Here is a 16,379-nt window from a genome sequence, read left to right as displayed (position 1 = left end):
GTTGCCTGTTGGGCTGCAGTTTGTTATGATTTGAGCATATTTTTTATGCTAAATGCAGTACCTGTGAGTACAATATTTGTCATTGTTTTGTGTTGTTAATTGGTTTCTAATAATACATATAAATATAAGAGTATATATATATATATTAATACATACATGACAAAATCTCCCTTTAAGGTACATTTTTGAAAAGATAAAAAAGGTGTGATTAATTTGCAATTTAAATGGATAGACAGCCCTAGTTCAGACAGACAGTACAAGAAAAACTATGTGTTTTTTAACATTAAAGCATGTAAACATGTTCTAGTAAAAACTAAAAATACTAGTATGAACATGAGCATGATACAGTATGTCCCCTTTAATACAGAATATCATGAACCAGGACCCCCCCCCCCCCCCCCATCAATGCAGCACCCACCCAGCAGCAGCTGCAGCAGCGGCGGACATAAACACACTCGTGTAGGAGCTGCACACACAAACCCATTCCTTCATCAACTGGCCACACTTGCATCTGTCTCTACACAAACACACACACACGCAAACACACACTGGGATGTGCGAGCCTGCGGAGGCTGTAATCTGTAATTTGTAAGTTCCATTTGTTTTTAACACACACCAAAGCAGTGGTCCTGTGGGACCTAATAAAACCTCATAAGCACACGGAGAGGAAGCCCGAGGCGCTGCTCTTTCCCACAGATCTCACCTTGATAGATGATTTTGAAAAAACACAGAGGCGTGCTCCACTAACAAAGTGCTGCGAGAAAAAGCAGACTCTCCATCTGAGGAGAGGGAAAAGTGAGGAGGAGGAAGAGGAGGAGGAGGAGGAGGGCTCTGATTTGGGTTAAATTACATGAGCTTCTTCTCTCCTTTCTTACAGATTAGCCAAAGAGAAGCAAAGCAATCAGTGGGAGAGACAAAGTCTCAGCTTTTGCTATTGTTTTTTCCCCCCCTGCTGTTCATGCAACACAGAACTGAGATTAACTAAAAACAAAGGACCCCGTTTTTTATTTGTATTTTATTTTGAAGTCCATCCCATAATCATGAGTGTCATATAATGTTAAAGGGAGTAGCCAGTGGAGATATGCTGGGAATTACGGCCATTACTTTATATTACTTTAGGTCTCTAAAAACAAACGTGCCATAACTGGCAATGTCGGACCCCCAGCTCTGCAATATAGAAATAATAATAATAATAATAAAAAGGCTCATTTAATTTGGAGAAACAAAAACAATTATGAATGTGGCTGGGCGGAGGTCATCCCCTCTCTGCGGCACTTCCCCTCTTGGGTTTCATTTTCACAATACCTGTAGACTTTTTTCAAGGAGAACTTGAAATCAATTTCAAGCCCCATTTAATTTTATACGCCCGTACATGCTGACCCACAACAGCATAGTTCAAATATTGATCTTCTTCAGCGGGTGACCCGGGGTGCCTCTCGGTAGTCAAACACACTGTATGGTTGCATCCTTTAAAAATGAAATAATGAGATGGAAAACCGAGGGGGAAAGGAACTTCTTAGGCCTGTTTGATAGGAAGAATAATTCCCTCAAACTTGGTTCCCATGCAACCGATGCCTGCTGCTCCGATGAAGACAGATAATGACCTTTTGAAAAACAAAATTTCAGTGTTTGCCTGGAGATCTATTTGTCAGCAGCAGCAGCAGCAGCAGCGTGACTTCTGGCAGTGGAGACAGGCTTGCAGGAGCACAAGGAGAAGCGGTAATAATGCTTTGCTGTTCACCACTGCCATTAAGCCGCTGGTGATAAAAAGGTGCAGTGCTTTTAATGGCTTGTGATAGCTCCTTTTTTTTTTTTTGCTTTCACTTGTACGGCCACTCTGTTAACTCAGCACACAGGGTAATACGTCTCATTTGAGAGGATCCCGCCGAGAGAAGAATGCTTGAAGGACAGTATGAGAGTGACACTACATTATAAACATACTAATCACAGCTGGCTAAGATACTGCAGTAAAGAAATAATTGGACTCAAGCTGGTCTGGCTGCTTAAGCATTTTAGCGTGCCATTTGCAGAAATAGAAAACCTCAGGACAGATTATATTCTCAGGGGGAGGAAAAAAAAAAAAAAGGCTACAAACGGTTTCTGCTGCGAGGTTATCCTCCTGTCTTTATCCTCCTGTAACTGTATGCGTGTGTGTGTGTGTGTGTGTGTGTGAGTGTGTATAAGTGTGTGTGATGTAGTGAGAGCTCCCGCAGTGTAAAGACAGGGAGGTGTTGTGTCGTGTGTCTTGTCTTCCCCCCCTCTCGCCGGTCCCTCTCCTCGCTCGCGGTCTCCGTTTGGCCTAAAGGAGCGCTCAAGCGAACCGAGTAGCAGGGATTTCAAAACCAAGCGGACATTCCTGTAGCTGTATTAAACGGCCTGGGTGGGAAATAAGGCCACTGCAATGCAGATTTGACAGCAGTGAGTGTCAGCATCCCTCTGCAACCGGCAGCCTTTATCTGAACCTTTGTGAAGTAATGCATCATATGACAGATTCCCAGGGATCTCAATAGCGTAGAACTGAACAAAAATGTGTCAACATTTCAGCAGGTTTTGAGATTATTTTACTTGTAAGTTCTTAGTTTGAGAACTTTGGCTTCCTTTGTTGAATTAAAAAAAGAGTTTACTATAAAAAAAACAAGTAGTAGTAGTGAAATGCAAGCATTTCCCAGCCCTGCAGGTTAGCAGGTAACCCAGAAAAACAACTCCTGTGGTGTTTTCTCCTCTCTGTGTGATGAGCAGCAGTAAATGTTTGATGACCCTGATGTTAATTAAAAGCTTCATTAGAAATGTGCCACCTTCTAAAAAAAAAAAAAAAAAAAAAGGTTGGTAATTATTGTGAGGTGAAGACATCTGCAACTGCAGCTTTGTTTTCCAGAAGTGGAGTATATTAGCATCAGGAGCACTGTGAATGCTAATTCACCGACACTATAGGTCCAAAATATAGACAGGAGCACCAGCAGGCTAACGCTCCACATTAATGACTGGAGGATATTTAGCATTATTGGCAAAATGTAAATCCACTTTTATCGATGCGCCGCACAGCACCGTGTGTGTGTGCAACAAAGCCCTGCAAGCATCCACCTACAGATGACAAGACTTCCTCACAGGTAGACTAATAAATATACATATGTACGCTCGCATTAAAATACAGCCAGACCCCCAGTGGAAAAGCTTTTGCCGGTGAGGAAATCTATTGCGCTGTTTGTGCCATTCTTCTATACAGGGAACAAATTTAATTTTGTTCCATTTACAAAGGTCTAGTGGAGTAAGACGGTGGGTAGCCTTAAGAAAAAAAACACACACACACACACAAGTCAGCCTGACTGTGAAGTCTCTGTAAAGAACAAGGCAGCACTCGCTCACACACCAAATGAAATTTCAAAATAAACGACTGAGCTGTGATTTACAATTCTCCTCCGGGGGGCAGAGAAAAGTGAGAAAACATTTCAATCAGTCCCTCCGCCTTTGTTATGCTGCTATGAATCAGCTGTTTAAGGGACAAAACAGCTGAACGGCGGCGAGAGAAAGACTCTGAATGATTTCACACCAAAACATAGAACATATTGAGAGGTATATTCCAGAGCCCATGAAATTGGGTTTTAAGTTTTTCTTTTTTTTATTTTGTGCCTGATTGAATCTGAGTGAATTGTGCTCAGCTAAATTGACTGAAAAACAACAGAACTGGCTTTGCTTTGTGATATAATGGAAATATTTCAAATGCAGCGTTTACCTATAACAGCACAACAGAAGGGGAATCAGATAGCTTGTGAAAGCGGATGTAACAAATGGCTAAATCATAAGATCTGGGTTTGACTTGAAGTGGTTCAAGTACAAGGCTTTATTTTCCTTCTTGTTAACGACAAAAAGACCTAAACCAACAATGTGTTCGTCCGTCTCTAAATGCTTTCTGACTTGTCTGTGGCCCCATGCCCATTGGTTCCTACTGAAGATGTATATCTTTAAAAACACAAATATAAAGTTTCATTTTTTTTTAAAAAGGCTCAGTAATTTCCTCAAACAGCTGGTAGTTTTGATCAAACAAACAGGATGCAATTGTGCATTTGTTGGGGACTATTTTCAGCGGCGGATTAATCCATGTTTGGTGCTCTAGTGTAAGGGATGAGATGGTATGGGATTATATCGCGGATCGTGATACAAAACACTCTGTGATGGATTTCCAATAACGGGATAATTGAGATAATCGTGAACAAGCTGTCTAGCTTGCTATCATGGTAGAGAAGTGAAAAATAGAGCTTGATTTAAAGGTATAATGTTATATGCAGCATTATAGGTTGTATTTGTAAACAAACCATTCAAAGTTGACCCCTCCTCCCCGGCTCAACGAGCCAAAGAGAGCTCAGCGATAGTCGAGCGAGCTACAGCGTGAATGAAGAGAGGGAGCGGTGTTAGCAAGAACAAACAAAGCAAATCAAACTTTATTTTCTGATTGTGTATGGCGGTTACGTTCGAAAGCACAAATGAACACGCTCGCATCGCCACAAAAACCCTGCAGGAAGGTGCCACATGGCCGGATTTTGAATGAGTTTGTATAAGTTTATACATTGTTTTATTTATGTTTTTAGGAAAATGCTGCATAGTATAAAAATACAGGAATTATCATGTACGAAAGAGCTGACTCACACTATTTTTTTTATTTATGCCGCGGGACCTTATGATTTATGATTACCTTATTTAATAAAAAAATGATGTTCAATAAAAAACAATGTGTTCCCGTTTTTTAACAAAATGTAAGGTAAAGCGATTGCAGTATTGCAGAGTTTGAAGCACATTTTGATGATTATCGGGATAATATCGCACTTATTTTGGCCAGGATAATCGTGACATGACATTTTCATATCATCCCATGCCTACTCTAGTGAGTGTTTGTATGTGGGATTGAGTCTAAATAAACTACAGTGTGTGTGTGTTCATGGTAATGAAGGAAAATGTCAGTGCAAGTGCAACACTGTGGCTCATTGATGTGTTTTTAATGGAGCTCTATGGCACAGAGGAAGAAGAGATATCAGGCTTTGATACACACACACAATACTTGTTAGGAGATACATTCATCGTCTTGGTCTTTTCATGGAGAAAAATATAGAATATCACCAGCTTTGTTCTTTAAAAGACGATGGGAGCATTTGAACAGTAAGAGTCTAACAGTAGATCGAACTACTGTGTGTTAACCCTTTTCCCGAGAGGTCAGGAGGGGGGTGTCGTGGTGGGGGTGGCGGTCTCTCTGAGTCCCATTTGAAGCCCAACGAGGCCGCGGCTCATTTCTCAAACTCATCTCCAATGCACCCACGCTGGCCTAACGAGAGCCCATGTAGGGACAAAAACCTATTAGGCCTCCCCAGTTACAGACAGCATCTCCATTTACAGCTGTCAATAGTACAGCTTGGCCTACAATAATTATCCCCCAGGAAGGAGCCGTCTCTGCACGGCTCGCATTAGTCTGTCCCCCCGAGACCGCCAACCTGAATCCTTCGATATCTAAAGTCCCCGTGAATAGCGGCGCTTTGGGAGGCAGGATCAAGGCCTGAACCGAGGGGGAAGTGTGTCACGAGTATTCCCAGTCCTCTACTCTCTGCATCCCTCGCCTTTAACCAGATATATCAGTGTGTGTGTGTGTGTGAGGAGGGAGGGAGTCGCTTCGAGTACAGTCGTAGAAAAGAGATCAGCGTGAGTAGGAAGAGGAGGAGGAGGAGGAGGAGGAGGAGGAGGCCGCTGAAACCAGAGAGCCCGGGCAATTCCTTTCAGGATCCACCGACATAAAAGGATCGCCTCTCCGATGTGACCCAACCATTTAGAACGATACCGAAGCCGTGTACAGTTAAGGGGGGAAATTCAAAACAGCCCGACCAAAGAAGCCACAAAAAAGAAATCAATAGACGCAACAATAACAATAGACATCAGCGCAGCGGAATGCCATGATAGAAAATCCAATTACAAATCAAAGGAAGGCAATTTTAGAAAACGGGAGATCTCGAGATAAGTCCGAGGCAAAGACCGAGAGAGAGATGTGACATGAAGACAATAACAAGTGCTGCTTTTTTCCTCTTTAGACATAAGTAACACCCTGCTTCCCACCCAACAGCATCGTCTTAGATAATAGAGTTACATTTACGAGCGTTGCCATATGCCCACCCAGTGCCTGGTAAATAGAAAATCCATGAGATGCCATGTTTTTATGGCTCGGAAGACAGCTACTAACTACCATGAGCAAACCTGAGCTACCCCGTCAGCTTCGGCTTGTGCCATAAATATATTTATACTTAAATACGGGCCTGCAGCGGCGAGCATTGCCTCCCGTAAAAGCCTCCCCACACTGTAATTCATAACTCCCTCAATATCCAGCGCCATAACTCATGAAATGAGCCACTACAATACAAATTGACGGTGGGAGAAAAGTGACATCATCCTGCGGAAGGATGAAGCCGGCACCCCATGTGGTAGAGAAACTCTCCCCCTGTCGAGAAGAGGGACGGCCCTTCAGCGGTGGTGATACCGCCACTTTTTTTTTTTTGGTAATCAGAAGCCCACAGTTCTCCCACCACACCGCAGGGAGTCTCTCCTTGTGTTAATGAAAACAAACATTTAGCCGGGATTTATATGCACCGCAGCCGACTACAAAGAGCATCAAAGCAAACTGCCTGGGAACACACACCCAAACACTGCTGCACACAAATAAAGGCAAGGTATGCTTCACTAATCTTTTATGTAATAAACTCCTGTCTTCCTGTGATATCATGCGACGCCATGTTCACACATAATAAGCAAAGCTGTTCGGAGCCCAACTTAATACAGTGTCTTATTTGAAATGCAAACAAACTGTGAGGCAGAGGCTATCACCTCAATCTATTCCCCTTCTGTTCTCTGGCTGTCATCTCACACGAGCCGACGCTGCAGCCCTGCACTGTGGCGAAGGGGAGGAAGCAGGAGAGTGGTGGTGGTAGTGTGGGAGGGGGAGGCGAGGGGGGGAGGCGGGGGCAGCATCCTACGAAGGATGGGTGATGTGGGAGGAAAAAGGATGGTGGTGGTGGTGGTGGTAGGGGAGGGGGGGGGGATGTTGGCCACAGTGTGATTCAGAGGGTTGTTTCCCCTCACAGCGCTGCAGGGCGAGGATTTACCGCAAAGGGGGAAAAAAGAAAAGAACAAAAGCTGCTGATACATTAAAGCGGTTTGAAACAAAAAGGGATGTTTCAGGAAAATAGCACACAGGAAGTTTCAATTTCAGCTTCTTGGACTTTCAAAAGGAAACGAGTGTGGACGTAAACACGTGGGCAGGCACACACACACACACACACACACACACACACACACACTCAAGAGGCTTACTGGCCATTCGGAGGATTTGGATGTAACAGGGATGTAGTGGAAGGTAAACCCACCTAAACTCAGTTTGCTAACATTTTTACTTGAGGATAGGAGCTCAGGGAGCTTTTCATGGCTTGACATAAAAATGTAAGATATAAAATATAGTTGTCATCAAAATACAAACTATTAAAATGTTAGAAATATGAAGTTGAAGGTACTTAAAGGGGGAAAAAAATCATTTCATCAGGAAATTATAATCTAAAAATTGTCATGATTTTTTGTCACCACAACACACACATATGCCAAATTCTAATTTAATATATAAAAAAATAATCTGTGTTCTTTATTTTAAGTATGAGAATAAGAGTTTTGTGGCCTTGGCTCCTTTAAAGTGTGTGTGTTTTGGTGGCACCTGGTTGTCCACATGCCTCCCCCCCTCCTCATCCCCGGCTGGCCGGCGGGGTGTGCCCGCTTTGGACAGATGGGTGGGAGGGGGTGAGGGCCATTACCATGATGGCGGGGGAGAACGGGGGAGGAGGAAGATTCAAAATGAAAATGTTTCCATCGCGAGCAGCCTCACCGTTATTTCCCCTCAATCACTGCAGTAACACACACACTGTTTACTGCAACACATGCAGCTGGTAGTAAAAACTGAATTGGACGCTCGACACCACCCCCTCACCCCCTCACCATCATCCCATCACTAACAGCACTCCCGTCCCCAACTCGCTGAATTAAAGCATGTGAATAATTCAGCAGATAGACAGGCAACACGGGCTCTTAAGAGTCACCTTGTTGTTGATTTTTTTTCACCTCCCTTCAGAAAATTGCAGTCTTCAGGTTTCACAAAACAAGGGGATCAGTGACAGAATCAATTTCCAAAGGAGGAGGACAAAAACAAAAAAAAAAGAAAGGAAAATCAATGTTAATTTGCAGAGATATATAATTATTCAAAGTGTTGTCACTCGGTGGTGATCACCATTAGAAAAATGAAGGGGTGTGGGAGAGACTGAAGAGCTCGCTGTGGCCTTTTGATGAATTGAAGATAATTTGAAGGAAGTTTTAGTATCATGTTACAAGTCTGAATGTAGTGTGCAATTGAAGCAAACCTAGGGATTTTCTTTTACCCGTAACAGCGTGATCTTACCATGTAAAACATCAAGTGATTTTTTAAAAAATGAGAAGCCCAAAAAACTGTGATAAGTACAGAGATGCAATGACCAAGAAAAAAATATTTCACGACAGTTTCAAATTTGTTTTCACATCACAAAACTAAAAAGCACTGGAGCCGAGTACAGATATATATCTTAACATTTACCAGCAGTGCTACCTCATATAATAACTAGTATTAACACCGGAGGCCTCACAGCTTTGACTTCCAAATTTTAAGGGGTTGAAATTGAAATCTGTTTTTATTTTTAAATCAGCTGAAATCTTTTTTTTTTTTGTTGTTGAGCAGATAGATCCAGGTTGGGGTCAGATTAGGTGACGCATTGAGAATTTACGCACTGCACAGGTACACAACGTGGATACATTTTGTGGTTTCCGCATAACAGACAGCTAAAGGAAAAAGTTGACATCCTTATGCATTGAAAAAGTCAAACAGAAGAAGCAATTTCTTAGGAATATTTCACTTTAAAAAAACTCAAAATATCACTCATCTCTGCTCTGTAGCAGAGAAGTGATGGGAAGCCGGAGCACAACAAAACTGACCAAAACATTTCCAAAGCACGAGTTATGAAGCGACTGATGTACACAAAACACTGAGTGGCCCTGCGTCACACTAACCACTAATTCACTGCTTTATTTCACTCAAAGAAGAAGAGGGGAGGAGGGAGAGAGGAGAGGAGAGGAGAGGAAGAAGACAAGAAGAACAGGATGGTTGAGAGGATAAAATTAAAGGGGCGCCCCCCCACCCTTCACCTCCGGCCCCTCTTTTATTCCCCCCACAAAGGCAGGGTGAGGGTCAAGGGTTACGGGGGTGAAAGTACTCCGGCTAACAACACAAAGCGAGCGCGGTGCTATCACGTGCCGCCGAGGAGCGCACGGAGGAATGAAAAAAGGCAACGGATGGAGAGCGAGTGAGAGCGGAGGGAGAGAGAGAGAGCGAGAGAGAGAGAGATGCGAAGAGAGAGAGAGAGAGAGAGCGAGGGCGACAAAAAAAAGCAGAGCTTCATTCAGTCTTACCTCGGGCAGGTAGAGGAAGGCAGGGGGACACTGGAGCGAGTGTGGTAGCATCCCGGAGCCGGAGAGCAGCAGGCAGCCGGAGTTGGCCATGGAGCTCAGCGTGGGGTGACGGGACGCTTTGCGCATTTAGCAGGGAGATCCTTTCGCTCTACTCTCTTTCTTCCTCTCTCTCTCTCTCTCTCTCTGGCTCGCTCACACTCTCTCTCTCTCTCTCTCTCTCTCTTCGGATCACTTCCTTTCTTCTGCCTCCTCTTGCCTTTTAAATTTTCCCTTTTGCTGGCTTTTGTGTCTCTATTGAAGATGTAGCAGGGAGTCGAGCGGTACGCAGACAATGTGCATGTTCCACCTTTATCACTATTGCACTCTCTCTCTCTCTCTCTCTCCCCTCTCTCTCTCTCTCTCTTTCTCTCTCTCTCTCACTATCCCTGGCGCGACTCTGTTTACTTTGAGCGTGATAAAAGCCAACATAAGCATTCAGACACAGAAGGGGAGGTTCTGTGCAATCCGAGGAGGAGGAGGAGGAGGAGGAGGGGTTGTAGAGCCGACAGGGGGTTGGGTAGGTTAGGGTGGGGTTATAAAAGTGGTGGTGGTGGTGGTAGGATTGAGGGAGGTGGTGGGGAGGAGGGGGGTTACTGATGAAGTCCCCGATGGATTCATACATCAAACAGGGCTGGCTGAATAACAGAGGGGATGTGAATGACATTAGAACAGCTGATCCTGGGCATTAGCACCTCGTGGGACACTGCATGCTGCCTTTTAATTGCGGCCCCCCCACACCGCAAACACACACATAAACACACACCCCATTGGTGGCCGGCAACCACCCCCCCCCCTCCGCCTGTGTGTGCGCGCTCAAGGACACATACTGTACAGCATGTATAGCAGACATATCTGTGAAGCCGGGGGGAAACGCATTAAAACGGAAACAAGGCTGTTATTAGTGACATCCTTCTTTATCTATACCGAGCCGTTAATATGCATCCAGCCAAGCATGTACTGTCGAGCACAGCTAAGCAGTACACCGCAAAACAACTTCCTTATAATGTATAATTTTCATCAATTCTGTTTGATGCCGCTCTAAAAGAAGCGGACAAAGGGAATGCACAAGATGGATTCGTTACATCACAGGCGCCAGTCGCCCATTACCTTAAAGATGTAGGAAACGCAAGAAATCTATCTTGAATCTCATCCAACACAACCCTAAGCTCCAAAAAACCTTGATGTCTCAGCAGAGGCTGGCGGAACATGGGCCATCGCCAGGGAACGACAAGGTGTGGTTGCTCTTGATCTTATTCTTCTGCTTCATACAATCAAGTCAAGTCAAGGAAATGTATATTTATAAAAGCCCAAAGTCACAAATTTGCCTCACAGAGCTTTTATAATCTCTACAGTATACAACGCGCTCTATCTTTAGATCCTCGAGCGTGATGCTATCACATGCCACCAAGGAGCGCCCGGAGGAATTAAAGGGATGGAGAGCGAGTGTGCCAGTCAAAAGATCCAACTTGGTCCTTACAAGATGATTTCTATCTTTTGGGTGGCTTATTTTTTTTTTTTCCAGCAATTCAAAAAGGTCTAGTGTTGTGCTCGTCGATGGCTGTTTCCCCCAGCTGGAAAAACAACTAAGACAATCAGAGCTCTTTAGGCAGGATTAAGAAGAGGGATGTTATCTTCCTGTGCCAGAGCCAGAATAATGGCAACAGAAAAAATTGCCTCAAAAAAGGCGACAAGCACGGATGAGATTGGCGCAGATGTATCGGTTGTTGGTAATCGACTTCGGGCTTAAATGTGCTTCTGCAGGCTGGATGTAAACAAATGGGGGTTGTTCAGAAACATTTGTTTTAGTTGTATGTATTTTTTGAGTATAATGTTTACATGTGTCTTCTTTTCAAACCTGCCTCCTGACAGGAGTTGGGTTTAACCAGTCAGCTTGCTTGATGCTCAGTTCTGCACTACGTGTTGTTGACACCTCTCTTCTGTGGCCAAACACGATCTCTGAGGAGAGATGCAACTTTTGTGTGCATCTTCAACCCTGTCGCCAGACAATTTTTTGACATTGTACGTTTCTAAGAAACCTCGGAATACAATAAATATGTTTCATAAATATGTTTTATATCAGCCTTGTATCACACTTGCAGACACACAAGGCCACATGGTTAACGTTGAGAAACGACTGGTTAGGTTTAGGCAACAAAAATACTTAGTTAAGATTAGAAAGAACATCATGGTTTGTGTTAAAATAATCAACGTATCCTCATACATTTTTTGTGCATTCTCCTACGAATGTCTAGCAACACGTGTTATTTTCCGATCTTTACATGCATACAGTCTTTCCAAAATAATCTTCCATCTCCAAAGGAAACAACTTAATTAGGTTTAGGAAAAAAATCCTGGTTTGGGTTAAAATAACTCCAGAAGTGGCATTACTTGACAAATAAATCAAGATTGACGCTGATCTCCTGGGCGAACGTTCGGTGTTTTTTGACCCATCCATTCACCCCGACCGCCTCCCTAAGCAGCCTTTGTCGCTTTTTATACTTCCTGATTCACAATTACGTGGATTACATACAAGTTGATTTCGTGGGATATATACAAATTAGTGCATTACTTTTCGTAGGTATATCTATGAATGGTGTATGAGAACAGCCTGAAATAACAGAGTAACAACGTAACAACCGTAACAACATAACTACTGGAAATAGACAACAAGCCCCTTAGCAGACTTTCTTACGTAACGTTACATAACAAGCGTAAAGTCAACATTTACTTCTGGTTTTACACAGGGCACAAACAGCTGTCTCCTAGGTGAAAGTCTTGTTTGTCTTTTTCGCTTGTTATACTTGATATAATACCACATAACTTTCAATAATGGTGGCTCGTTATACTACGTCACTTGCTCTGACCAAATGCAAAAAATGTCAACATTCAACGTATCCGTGGTTTGCAGAAACATACAAAGCCAATATTTTTTCCTGGCAACTGGACTGGCATCTTCGGTGAACCATCATTCCAGCCGTACAGAATTAACAACTCTTAAATCATCCTCTTTCTTTCACTGACGTAAACAATAGAAACTGCTCCTAACAAGCACTACCACAGCTCCTGTGTTCACTGAAAATGATGGGGACAGATGCGCATATTGTAGGGGTTACTGCAACATTTCCCTCTCTTTCTTGCAAGTACATTACCTGAAGTGTCACCTTCTAAGTTTGGTGCTTTGGCCACACTGACAGCAATAATAGGGTCCTGCTGTGGGAGAGACAACACGACCACAGAGGAGAATTAACTCGCCCTGGGACGCTCCCTCTGCAGATTAAACAATTCCGAGCAGGCAGCGGGGGGACGGCTGACCCGTAATTACACATTCATACTTGTATTTCATGAACTCCACTGAAAGAAACTGACACCAGTAACTCAAATGAATGCTCACCTCCATTAGCAGACAGCTTTATTGCCAGTGTGCAGTCTCACTCCTGGATAATTGTCCTGATTGTTTGATGCAAAGATCAGTCATCGCAGATATGTGACGTGGTTTTATGCTGAACGGTTTGGCGTTGCCTGCTAAAGACAGGAATCCATCTCCCTGTGTTTTTCTGTCTCTCTCTCTTTTGCCTTTTTTTTTTTTTTTTTTTCGCTCTGTCTGTCTGTCTCACCCAGTTAATAATTCAAATGAGCACTGCCAGATCACTCCCTTCAAAGGGAGTTGCTGGAATGTTCTCAACGGTGCTTTTTCTTTTTGTCATGTGAAATCAAAGCCCTCAAACGCAGTAGAGATATCCTCAGTTAACTCCCCACACGGCTGTTCTGCCAATTAAAGAAAGATCAACAACCGCTGCGAACGGCTCAAAGTTGATCACCAAAAGAAAAAGAGAAGTGATCTTAATCATTATCATCCTCATCATTTTTGTCACTGTCGCCCTTTGTCTTCCTCTATTTCTTCCTTGCGGCGCAATCACCACATCGCTGTGGCAGCCCCGTAATAATCAGCATAATCATTATTACCACAATCACCATCATCATCACTGTCAACTCTGTCATGTCTGTCTTCTGAAACCTGCGTTGCTGGCCCGTTATAGAACAGGATTTACCCTCCGAGGATTTACCGAGTCTGCATGTGTGTGGATGTGTGCAGGTGTGTGTGCACGCTTTGTGTTGAGTCCCGACTCTGAGATTCAGCTGATTTGAAGCATCACAAGATTTTAAATCCGGTTTTAATCTCCTCTCAGAAACATCCACCAACATCCGTCTTTGTATACGAGACACACAGCTTTGGCGTGACAGAAGATATGGAGTGGTTTGTCTTTGGAGCCGGTGTTATTTTAATGTGCTCCTCAAATAAAAAGGGTTGAAAGCAGCAGTTCTAGCAGTAAAAAGCCATCACATGCACTGGGAGCTCAGTCAGCAATAATCAAAGGCAATACAAGCGGAGACTAATGGGGCCCAAACGATTGGCGGCGCATTCCTGTTCTCCACTGTTTATCGTATGACCGCTGATCAATACGGCCCACTCGCACTAATCTTCATAAGAGATGACTGTTTATTTCCCTTAACTCCCATCACTCTGACAGGGGAGGAAGAAGTACCAAGATCCTTTACTTAAGTAAGAGTGGCAATAACACACTGTAAAATAATCCATTAAAGCAAAGGTGATGCATTCAAAACATTTCTTCTTCTATGTGAATGTATGGAAGTATCATCAGCTAAATGTAGTTAAAGATACAGTGTGTAACATTTAGAGGGATCTATTGGCAGACATGGAATATAATATTAATAAGTATGTTTACTTTAGTGTATAATCACCTTATAATAAGAATCATGTTCTTGTTTTGTGAAATAGCCACCGGGAAAACGTTGCCGCCGCTCCCTCTCTCGCTTCACCACTCACTTCCCACATACACATACACACTCTAAGCACTCTACTCTTACAACAATGGCCCTAGAGAGGGCCATTCGCTTTTCTCGTCGGACATTATAGGTCTCACACTTGGCATGGGGGAGAACTTGTAATCTGCAACCTCACAGCTAGAAACCGCCAGGTCCTACACACCGTTCCTTTCAGTATCAAAAGTAAAAAAACTAACTATGTATTAGGATTTTAATGTTGTAGTTGGTTGAGGTGGAGTGAATTTGAACTAATTTATATACTGTTGGGTATTTAATCTTGTTTACAACCTACAAAACACTTAAGACTAATCAAAGACTAACTACTAAATGGTTCCAAATATTTATTCCATCAGGCTAAACATTGATTAAGATACAATAAATGGAAACATATGGAAAGTGGAAATAACAGTATATTTGAAATGGATTTAAAGAGTAGAGTAACTAATTTAGAAGTAGAAGTAGTTTTCTTGATTACACCAATCACTTCACAACGTTAACCATGTGGCATTGTGGATTTCTGCAACGTGATACGACGCTGATATGAAACCTATTCATGAAACCTATTTTTGGTTCAGAAACGTACAATGCCAACATTGTTTCTGGTGACTGAGTCGGTAAAATCTGTACAATAGATACTCTTTGACTTGGTACACTTACGTTTCTCACAGTTTGCTTCAATCATTGAAACATTAGCACCAGATGAATGTTTCTGTTCTCATTGACATTTTTGTCCTCTGTTATCATTTATTATATTTATTGGCCTTTTTTAAAATATAAAGTCTTTAAAAGGATTTATTCAACTGTCAAATGTTCTGTGAATTTTACTTCCCAAAGCCTGTTTCAGAAGCCCTAAAGTTCTGGTGGGAAAATACGTAATCCATCATTGTTTAAAATTGTACTTATTTCCCAAAAGTATAGAGATTGAAATATATTGAGCCTAAACGACTGAAATCAGTATGAAATACCCAAATGTGTGTTCATTTTTTAACATTAGAATGTAAAGTACCTCCAGGTTGCTAAACTCCCGAGAACTTCAGTGTCCTCACCTGTAGTCACAGCTCTGGTTTAAATTAATTAGTTACTATAGCGGTCAGATAAATGAAGTGGAGTAAAAAGTACAATCATAACCCATCTGAAATGTAGTGGAGTAGAAGTAGCAGAAATTAGAAATAATAAAAAAAGTAAATCGAAGTAACTCAAGATGATTCAGTAAATGTACTTTGTTATTTTCCACCACTGCACTCTGCACTCGGACCATAGACTGTATATAAGAAGTGGACTTTGTCACCGCGACGTCACCCATTGGCTGTTGCCATCTTGTTTTTTTGCAACAAGAAGTACGAGAGGGTGGAGCTAAGTACAACTGAACACTGAATAAGACATTTTTAGGCGACCGAAATGTTACAATTAACTTTTATGAACTGAAAACACACTGTGAAAGGGTTAAAATTGTAAGAAGAAAACATGGACAACTCCTAGACTGGACAATGCCGTGGTAGCGACCTGTCAATCACAAGGTAGCCCCGCCCTAAAGCATGCCCTGCTTTAAGGTCTATTTGACTCTAAATGGGACCATACTTAATTGACTACTAAATGAACATCATGCTGTATTGAAGAAGACTTGAAACTAGCCATTAAGACCATAAACTCATGTTTACAATGTTTACTGAGGTAATAAATCAAGTAGGGTCATATTCTCATAGACTTCTATACAATCAGATTTATTTTTGCAACCAGAGGAGTCGCCCCCTGCTGGCTGTTAGAAAAAATGCAAGTTTAAAGCATTGACTTCACTTTTCAGACCCACTGAGTTACCCACTGACTTGGACACAGGACAACATGACACAGCTCCTCCATCTTGAGCACCACCAGAGTCTGAACAACTCATATCAGAATGGGGTAATATAATATTATGTAATGTCATATTATGCAAAGTTTGTATGGAGGTAAATATGGAACTCTGTCATATTCTCTATTAGTCAGTGTTGGGT

At 42.6% G+C, this 16,379-nt stretch overlaps 1 protein-coding gene across 12 annotated transcripts in view; it reads right to left on the bottom strand.

The window, feature by feature from the left end:
- The window catches only part of LOC119501436 (RNA binding protein fox-1 homolog 3-like), a 466,701-nt gene that overhangs the window by 94,223 nt on the left and 356,099 nt on the right, over nt 1–16,379 (bottom strand). Inside the window, exon 1 of one of the 12 annotated variants that reach the window (XM_037791785.1) lies at nt 9,505–9,920. The exons of 10 other annotated variants lie outside the window; for them this stretch is intronic. In XM_037791785.1, the coding sequence (XP_037647713.1) occupies nt 9,505–9,630 (126 nt within the window). In that variant the 5' untranslated portion in view covers nt 9,631–9,920. Of the gene's footprint in view, nt 1–9,504; nt 9,921–16,379 lie in introns of those variants that run through there. One more of the 12 variants, XM_037791786.1, reaches the window with a different exon arrangement.

The sequence above is a fragment of the Sebastes umbrosus genome, chromosome 14 (assembly GCF_015220745.1).
Source record: "Sebastes umbrosus isolate fSebUmb1 chromosome 14, fSebUmb1.pri, whole genome shotgun sequence".
Lineage (NCBI taxonomy): Eukaryota > Metazoa > Chordata > Actinopteri > Perciformes > Sebastidae > Sebastes > Sebastes umbrosus.
The sequence above is the reverse complement of the archived record's forward strand: the minus strand, read 5'-3'. Positions and strand labels throughout refer to the sequence as shown.